The sequence below is a fragment of the Nematolebias whitei genome, chromosome 17 (genome assembly GCF_014905685.2).
Source record: "Nematolebias whitei isolate Nwh7 chromosome 17, NemWhi1, whole genome shotgun sequence".
Classification (NCBI taxonomy): Eukaryota; Metazoa; Chordata; class Actinopteri; order Cyprinodontiformes; family Rivulidae; genus Nematolebias; species Nematolebias whitei.
Genome location: NC_056514.1, coordinates 41575005 through 41585025, shown reverse-complemented (window position 1 = coordinate 41585025; position 10021 = coordinate 41575005). Strand labels below are relative to the sequence as shown.

Genomic DNA, 10021 nt, shown 5'->3' with positions numbered 1-10021 from the left:
GGTCCAGGTGTTGACACAAGGACTGTACCACCTGTAGGGACGGTCCAGATGTTGACACAAGGACTGTACCACCTTTGCTTTAGCTTTTAGTTACCTTTTGTAGTCATTTTAGTTTGATGGTACTAATCTGCCCAATTAACTTTCAGCTGCTAAATTTACCTGTAGTTATTGTTGCAGTAATTTTAGATTTTAGCTACAGTTTTGCCAAATTCACTTTCTAGCTACTGTTTTGCAACTTTTAGCTTCTGTTCAGCTCATTTAGCTTTTAGGTGATATTTTGTTATTTTACATTTTAGCTCTTTTTATGCAAAACTTAGGTTGGAACTATTTTGTTGCTGAAATGAAAATGAGCAAATTTGTTGATTTAAATTTTTAATCATCGGCACACTAAATTCTGTTTTAAGCTTTTTTTATAATTTTCACTATTAACTACCATTTTGTCTCTTTTTGCTTCTGTTCTACTTGTTCTAGCTTCAAAACTGTTTCAGCTTCTTTACAAAATTTCAGCTCTTTCAGCTGTCATTTAGCTGTAACCTTGTAGTTGATATAATTTCTTTAGCTGTTTTGGTTTTTGTTCTAGTTGTTGCAGCCAGACAGCCTCTGCCAAGACTACCTCAAACTCTGTGAGCTGGTACTGAACTACAAGACCGGTACCACCACCATCACATGACGTGACTCGGTTCTCAGCCGAGACCAGAACCCTGCGATCCACAGACGTACCTTCACGATGCCATTGACCAGTGGTTCTACCACAGCCTTAATGTAACCATTGCTGGTGATCATGAAGAGCGTGTACTGGAAGTATCCGGCCGGTCCACAGTGGGTGTGGGTCCCACTCAGAACCACGTTGTCCCGCCGGTACAAAGTCCCGTACTTCTCCTTCAGGGCCCTCAGAACCTGAACACAACCAAATGGACCTGCTTTTAAACTTAAACCGGTCTGAACCAAAAGAACATGAAGCTAACCCAGACAGTGGTGTTAAAAGTTAATAACGCCTTTATTAGGTGGAATAAGTGTTAATAAGATAATCGGAAACACTGCTATTAAAATTCAAATGTGTGTGTGTGTGTGTGTGTGTGTGTGTGTGTGTGTGCGTGTGTTGACCTCCAGTCTCAGCCTTTGAGAGATCATCCCAATGTCTGCAGTGACGAAGACGACTCTCTGATTTCCATCATCGACGATGAAGGCTCGGCTGTACAGACGTGTGTGAATGCCTGCAGCCTTCTGCTGAGGGTTTGCATAACCCATCTGGACACACACACACACACACACACACACACACACACACACACACACACACACACACACACACAGAGAGGCTTGTCTTACTATCTTTACGTGAACTTTGCATTGACTTCCATTCATTTTTCATTAATTTCTATAGCCTAACCCTGACCCTTACCCTAAACCTAATCATTACCAGCACATACCTAACCCTAAAGTCAAACTAATGAAATAAACTAAATAAATAAATAAACTACCAAAGTCAAACTAATAAAGCTGCCAGACATAAACTCTGAAGGTTTTGGATCTGACCAGAGGGATTTCAGCTGGAGGTCCGGTGCAGTCGGCTCGACCCACTCCGATCAGGTAAGGTGGGTTCTGGGGATCTGGATCTGACCCTGGATCAGATAGGAAACTGGGTTTAAAGGACTAAATGACACATGAATCTTAATCATTATTCTGTATTTCAGGAAAAATTCAGAAAAACATAAAAAAATCTGAATCAAAATTAAAAAAAAACAGAGGTTTGGTCAAAAGTTTTAAAGGTCAAGTCTGGCACCACAGAGAGGTGAGACAACAAACATCCATCCATCCATCCATCATCTTTTACCCGCTTCTTCCATTTTGGGTCACGGGGGTCGCCGGTGCCCATGTCCAGCAATCACTGTGTGAGGGGCGGAGGCAAGTCCATCACTCTAACTCTCTCACTCCTTCACTCTCACACTCTCACCTAGGGACAATTTAGAGTTACCAATCAGCCTAACATGCATGTTTTTGGTGTATGGGAGAAAACTGGAGTACCCGGAGAAAACCCACGCAGCACAGAGAGAACATACAAATTCCACCCAGAAAGGCCCCCGGACCGGGATTTGAGCCAGGGACCTGCTCACTGAGAGGCAGCAGCTCTACCAGTTGTCCCACCGTGCTGCCTAGACAACAAACAGTAAATTAAAAAAAAATAATAGTCAGTTTGTCTGGTGACAGGCCAGACAAAGAGCAATTCGGAAGACTTATATGGACAAACAACAACAAAAAGCTCAGTGTCCCTTGACCAGATGTGGGTTACGGGGCCCCACCCTGGAGCCAGGTCTGGAGGAGGAGCTTGTTGGAAAGCACCTGGTGACCGGGCCTCTACCCATGGGGCCCAGTCATGCTCAGCCCAAACAAGCAACATGGGCTTGCCTTCCTGTGGGCCCACCACCTGCAGGAGGGGCCGTACAAGTAGAGTGCATGACACTATGGGCAGTGGGCGAAGGTGGGGCCTTGTCGCTCTGACCCTGGCTTTCCAAAGCTGGCTCTTGGCACATGAAATGTGACCTCTCTGGCAGGGAAGGAGCCTGAGCTTGTGCACAAGGTTGCGAGGTACCGACTAAATATTGGTGGGCTCACCTCGATGTACAGCATGGGCTCTGGAACCGATCTCCTGGAGAGGGGATGGACCTTATTCCACTCTGGAGTTACCCAAGATGAGAGGTGCCGAGCTAGTGTGGGCCTACTTTTAGCCACCTGACTTGGTGACTGTGTGTTGGAGTTTTCTCCAGTAGATGAAAGAGGTGCCGAGCTAGTGTGGGCCTACTTTTAGCCACCTGACATGGTGACTGTGTGTTGGAGTTTTCTCCAGTAGATGAAAGAATAGCTTCCCTGTGCCTTCAGGTTGGGGGATAGGCTCTGACTGGTGTTTGTGCCTACACACCAAACAGCAGGTCAGAGTATCCAGGCTTCTTGGAGTCCTTGGTGGGGGTGCTGGAAGGTGTGCCAGCTGGGGCCTCCTTTATTCTGCTGGGGGACTTCAATGCCCATGTGGGATAATGAGAGTGTGACCTGGTGGGGCATGATTGGGAGGAACGGCCTCTCTAATCTGAATTCGAGTGGTGTTTTCTTAATTGGACTTCTGTGCTAGTCATAGATTGTTCATCACGAACACCATGTTTGAACTTAAGGGTGCACGTGGCACCAGGATGCCCTAGGTCATAGATCAATGACTGACTTTGTAGTTGTGTCATTTGATTTGCAGCCATTTGTTTTGGACACTTGAGTGAATAGAGGAGCTGAACTGTCAACTGATCACCACCTGGTATTGTGTTGGATCAGATGCTAGACAGAACTGGTAGACCCAAACGTGTAGTGATAATATGCTGGGAACGCTTGGCAGAAGAACATGTCTGAAAGATCATCAACTCACACTTCCAGGAGAGCTTTAACCACATCCCAGCTGAGGCCGGGGACACTGAGTCCAAGTGGGTCATGTTCCATGCCTCAATTGTTGAGGTAGCTGTCTTGAGCTGATGCCGAAAAGTTGTTGGTTCTTCTCGTGGTGGTCATCCTCGAACTCGGTGGTGGACACCCTGGGTTAGGGAAGCTGTCAAGCTGAAGAAGGAGTCCTATCAGGTCTTGTTGGCTGGTGGGACTCCGTGGACAGCTGAGGATTATCAGAGGGCCAAGTGGTCCGCAGCCTTGTTTGTTGCTGAGGCAGAAGCTCATATGTGGGAGTAGTTCACTGAGATCTTGGATAGAAACTCTCGGTCGGCTCCGAAGAGATTCTGACAAACCATCGGGCGGCTGAGGAAGGAAAAGCAGTGCTTTTTCTAACTGTGTTCAGTGAAGGTGAGGTGCTGTTAACCTCAACCAATGATGTCATCAGGAGGTGGAAGGAATATTTCTCTAACCTTATCAATCCCACCGGCATGTTTTCCAAGGAGGAAGCTGAGGGGGAAATTCAGGGTTCGTCTGTCCATAACTGTGGCTGAGGTCGCCGAGATAGTTTTAAAGCTTGTAACAACAGGGCTGCTGAGGTGGATAAGATTTGCCCTGATTTCCTTAAGGCTCTGGGTGTTTTGGGGCTGTCTTGGTTGGCACGCCTTTGGAACATTGCAAGGACATCGGGGCAGTGCCACTGGATTCAGACTGGGGTGGTAGTTCCCCTCTTCAAAAAGGGTAAAGAGCTGAACCTATGTTCCACAGCCAGGACGGAACCTGCATTGTTCTTCCAGGATCTGAGGGTCAGCCTTCGGACTCAATTCTCCTTTACCCTTGAGACCTTATCAGGGAGGCTAAGGAGAGTGATGCCCCTATAATTGGAGCACACCCTCCAGTGGGTCATGGAAGTTTGCCCATCCAGTCTACATGTGTTTTGTGGACTTGGAGAAGGCTTTCAACCATGTTCCTCGAGGTACACCGTGGGGGGTGCTTTGTGAATATGGGATTGGGGGCCCATTGCTATGGGCTGTTTGGTCCCTATACTAGCAATGCAAGAGTTTGGTTCTCATTGCCGGTAGTAAGTCAGACCCCTTCAGGGTGGGAGTTGGACTCCACCAGGGCTGCTTGTTGTCACCGATTCTGTTAATAACTTTTGTGGACAGAATGCCTCAGTACAGCCAGGGGGCAGAGGGATTCCAGTTCGGTAGCCTCAGGATTCCATCTCTGCTATTTACGGATGATGTGGTCCTGTTGGCATCATCGTGATCTACAGCTCTCCCTGGAGTGGTTCACAGCTGAATGTGAAGCCTGTAAAATGAGACTCAGCACCTCCAAATCTGAGGCCATGGTCCTTAACCGGAAAAGGGTGGATTGCTCGCTTCAGGTCGAGGGTGAGGTTCTGCCTCAAGTAGAGGAGTTCAAATATTTTGGAGTTCTTTTCTTGAGTGAGGGAAGAATGGATTGTGAGATTAACGGACGGATTGGGGCAGTGTCTGTAGTACTGCAGACTCAGTGCTGGTCCATTGTGGTGAAGAGGGAGCTGAGCTGCAAGGCAAAGTTCTCTGTTTAATGGTCTACATTTCTACCCTCACCTATGATCACGAGATCTGAGTAGTGACCAAAAAATGAGATCATGGATGCAGTCAGTTGAAATGAGTTTCCTCCTAGAATCTCTCTTACAGATAGGGTTAGAAGTTCAGTTATCTTGGAGAGACTCACCATCCAGCATCCATCATAAATTCATCATCATCCATCCATCATCAATCATTCAACATCCTTCATCCAACACCCTTCATCCAACATCCATCATCCAACATCTATCATCCAACATCTATCGTCCAACATCCATCTACTGTACAAAGTCAAAAGTCAAAGTTAAAGTTTCTTTATTTGTCTAAAAAAGTTAAATCTGGTCCTCTGGGCATTCAAAAAACAAAACAAAGCAACACAACAACAAAAAAAATATAGAAATGTTTCGTCTTTCATCAAAGACTTCCTCAGTCTGAGGTGCTGTATTCAGCTCAGTCTTAAGACTGAGCTCCTGGTGAAAGACATGATTTCCAGTGTTCCTCTCAGAGAGGAAGAGACTGGTTTTTACTCCCAGTACTTTCTGGTTCCAAAAAACCAGGAGGTTAAAGACCCATTCTGGATCTGTCCTCCTTCAACAAACATACTGTATTATGGAATGGCCATTTCATATGTTGACAATAAAACGAGTACTCAAATGCGTCAAGCAGAACGGTTGGTTTATCTCAGTGGACTTGAAAGATGCTTACTTTCAAATCCCAAGAAAAAAGAAACACAGGAGTTTCCTGCATTTTTTCTTCCAGGGAGTTCAATACAACTGCCTCCCTTTTGGTTACTCGCTCGCCCCGTGCATGTTTGCAAAATACGTGGAAACGGCATTACAGCCTCTGCGCATGGCAGGGATGAGGGTCCTCTTTTACCTGGACAACCTTCTCCTTCTGACCCAGTCCAGAGAGGAAGCAGAAACACAAACAAGGTTTCTGGTGTCGCATCTGTCTCATTTGGGTTTCACGATAAACTGGGAGAAAAGCTCGACGGCTCCCTCTCAGTTCCACTTTTCTGGGGGTGGACCTAAACTCAGTCACCATGACAGCCCTCCTGTCACAGCAGTGACATGGTTTCGGGTGAACCCGGTGAGGCATAGACTACATCCTGCTTTGTTCTTTATCCCACCAGTGGCAGCTGCCCATACGACATGGAACGCTGGTTACGTAATGTAACCCCAGATTCTATGAGTACGGGTGCAGCCCTTTAAGATCTGGGCCTCACTGGCTCCTAATGGCTGAAGAAAAGTACGCTATTTAGGAGCAGATCTACAGACCCGACGCAATTTATACGGTCTAGAAGTGTGGCCCACACAGTGGGTGGGTGTGGACTAGAGGTTTTCCAGTGTTGGCACGCTGCGCGTGGGGTGAGACCTGTCAGTGGCAGCTCTTAAAGGCCTGCGCCCACTTATAGAATCTGGGGTTTACAGTAACAACCGTTTTTGGTCTGTGGGAGGAAACCAGAGTACCCGGAGAAAACCCACGCAGCACGGAGAGAACATGCAGACTCCATCCACAAAGATCCCCAGCTGGGATTTGAACCGGTGACCTGCTTGCTGAGAAGCGACAACTCTACCAACTGATCCACCGTTCCACCCAGACCTTATTTAAATTCAGGATTTGTTTTATTTTATTTTTATATCACTCTGACAGAACCCTTGTGAACTGTTTCATGGAAATAAACTGGATGTTTTGTTGTGTTTCACCTGTGTGAGTCGTCGGGGTGAGCATCAGAGCCATCAGCGTTATGCAGACCATCGTCATGACGACGAGGAGGACAGCAAGTGCGACTTTAACAGCAGAAACGCCACAACACTTCCTGTCGGCCATGATGCCTGAAGAACAAACACTCGTTCATCTCACGTCTTCCAGATGTTTTTCTTTTGTTTTTATTAAAATAAATCCAAGAAAATGTTCAGAAATGTGGATTTCAGAATCAAAACAAACCCAGATTAGAATCTTCTTAACATTTTTATCTTCTTCAGAGATTTAAACTTTAATACAAAATCTGTTTAATCTGATTTTTCATTCTGACCAAGTTCAATTAAAAACAACAATTTATTCTCCTCAAACACAAACTAAACAAACGGTTTCATTTTTAGGTGTTTAATAATGACAAATAATAAATTCCAGATCAAAGCTCAGGAACCAGAACCAGGTCCAGATCAAAGCTCAGGAACCAGAACCAGGTCCAGATCCAACCCTCATCAGCTGGGTCTAACACAGAGGTTCTCAAACTGCGGCTCTGGGGCTACACGAGGCCCTTCAGAGCCTCTGCAGGTCCAACATGGTCCGTTGGGCCGGCTGCAAAGACATCTGAGCCCACATGGCGGTTCTGATCATTCAGATTCGACTCCACGGTTCTGAGGAGACTTGCAGCTGTTCACAGAAGGAAACGTGTTTGGATCGTTCTTAAGTTGTTCCATCAGAACTGTAGTGAACTTAACCTGATGTCAAGACTAAGCCTAAGGTCAAAACCCTTGACCTTAAGAACCTTGTGGGACAGAAACTGTCATTTCATTGATTTGAATCCAGAAATACAGGTTCACCCATCCTGAGACTCTCTTTCTTGAAAATCAAGTGGAAGAACACTCTCTTTTTATTATCATTACTATTTTACAAATGTTGATAATCAAAGTGTCTTAGTTCAAACCATTTTAGATGTTGCAGTGAACTAATCAATTTTATTAACTGTAGAACAGTAATAATGATTTTTAATGCTTATGCAGAGTTAGAATTCATGTTAAGGTCTGTTACAGATTTTTATGCATTTTCTGATTTCTGTCTTTGAATGAGCAAGTGTGCGTTTTCCAAGGTCAGGAGTCGAAGCAGACATGTGTTGGAACAACTGTCTTGTTTACATCCTCTCAGACGTAGAGCTGGCACCTGTTTCTAAAACTCGCCAAAACAAAACTCTCTCTCTGTCTCTGAGAACAGTCTAACCTGTTCCATAACAATTCTTGCTTTTTTCTGACTCCTAGTAACCTCTGACATCACAAAACACACCCCTGTCTGGTTGATATTACCCAATAAGGGACGCTCAAATATACCGGAAATAGAGCTCTTTAAAATGCCGGTACTTCCTAGTTCTCTGAGTTCAGTTCTGCGCGGAGAAGTTCAGTTCGGTGAAGCTTCTGAGCAGTTCGGTTCTGCGCTGAGAAGTCGTTTGGGAGAACAGAAGTCCAGCATGATAAGGCTCCTCCGAGTTGGATTATAATATCCTCCACCTCTGAGTGGAACTTCTGAAGGACTCCACTCATGTGAAGTCCACTTGCTGATGTGAGCTGGTGTCGGACGGAATCTCGTCACTACTTCGGACGAGTCACAGCCATCCTATGGAGACGCTGGACAGGTAGCATTAACTGGACCTCCATATCTGCTGATTAATCTTCAGAAAGGTAATGAGTCAAGTTTCCTACCGAAGCGTACCGAGGAAAAGCTGGGTTCTGATGGAGAGTGTCGGTTCTGGTGAACACTTCCCCTCACATACCATCTTTTACTCCCTTTAACTTCATTCCCATCTTTAAATTCTTCTCTAAAGTAGAAATCCTTCCAGATATTTTAGAAATGTCTGTGTAAAGTGCTCATCCACCGCCGTGTGGATAATTGATCATAATTGTACAGTTTTCAGAAATGTCTGTGGTGAAGCAACGGAAAATCATGGCCGTATGGTTTTCCTGATTGTAAAGCTGATTGCTTATGTTGTTATTTTCATATTTTGCCAAATTAATGTAAATGTTGATGTTAAACTTTGATTCTGTAAAATAAATGACCGCATTCATTTTGATGGGTCAAAGATAAATGACGTCTCACGTTTGCACTTCATTAAATTCAATGCACGTTTTATTCAGTCCAGAAAAATGAGGAATCCGTTTTAATTGATGAATATATCTCAGCATCTGTTCATCTACAGAACCAACTGTTAGGTCCAGTATCTCTGGGGCAGAACGTGCCTCCTGGAACTGAAAGTGAAATGAACTGTAGTTTGGATCATGTACCAACCCGGTCCGACCCGGTTTAAATTCAGCATCAGAACAGGATGTCATAATAAAAATTTGAATGAAAGTTTATTTTTTTGTTTTCAGAACTTCAGGGAGCAGATTTATTGTCTTTTATTGGACCTTACGAGTCCAGAAGGTTCTGTCTGACTCTGAACCAGAACCTTTCATCTGGCAGAACAACAACATGCAGATCAGTCCAGATCCTGTGGTTCTGTCTGATTCTGCTGGAACTTTAGTTAAGAGATGATGAAAATGGGTTCTGAAGACACAAAACTCTGACCCGAAGTGGTTTCCAAAAAACACAGACAAACAGAACCCGATAGAACCACAGACAGAACCACAGACAGAACCAGATAGAAGCACAGAACCACCCCTGGCTGAAGAACCTGGGGGAACCTTCAGACTCACCTCCAGCTGCAGCAGGTCTGAGCAGAATGTCTCTGAAGATCCAGGGAGTGTTTTACAGCTCAGAACCTGAACGGGTCAGTTCTTATCGCCTGTTCCACACTATCTGCAGGTACCAAAGGTCGAGGTTCTGATAACTGATCTCTGACAGTGAAGACGTTCTCAGGTTTGTTTTGGTGTTTTACTCAGAACCTTTAGACAAAATGTTCTGAAGGTTCTGTTGGTGGTCCAGTGTGGAGATGGTCAGTTCTTTAACAGGAACAGAACCTCATCTGGACCAGGTTCCTCATACGACCTGAGCCTAAATATTGAGGTACGGTTTGTGAACCCCATGTTAGAACCTCTCCAGGTCTGGTCCAAGAACTTTGGACGGTTCTGAACTGGACCTGCACTAAAAACATGATGGGTTCTGTCAAATATGAAGACCTCACCGGACCCTGAGGTCAGAACCCGACCTGTTTATCTTCGTGCCACTTGAAAAATGTTTGTTTGTTGCTTTGCTGTTTATTTATTTATTGTTTGTTTCTGTTTGTTTGTTTTCTGTTTAATTTCTGTTTGTTCAGCGAGGACCCTCACCAGTACGCATACCGCGAGAACCGATCAACAGAGGACGCCCATCACCCT

At 45.1% G+C, this 10021-nt stretch overlaps 1 protein-coding gene across 1 annotated transcript in view; it reads right to left on the bottom strand.

The window, feature by feature from the left end:
- Positions 1 to 9428, bottom strand: part of asah2 (N-acylsphingosine amidohydrolase 2) — a gene marked incomplete in the record, with an annotated part of 36380 nt that extends 26952 nt beyond the window's left edge. Inside the window, 5 exon segments of the mRNA XM_037691295.1 lie at positions 721 to 897; positions 1105 to 1248; positions 1537 to 1622; positions 6698 to 6826; positions 9401 to 9428. Coding sequence (XP_037547223.1) covers positions 721 to 897; positions 1105 to 1248; positions 1537 to 1622; positions 6698 to 6821 — 531 coding nt within the window.
- Positions 9429 to 10021: the final 593 nt, after the last annotated feature.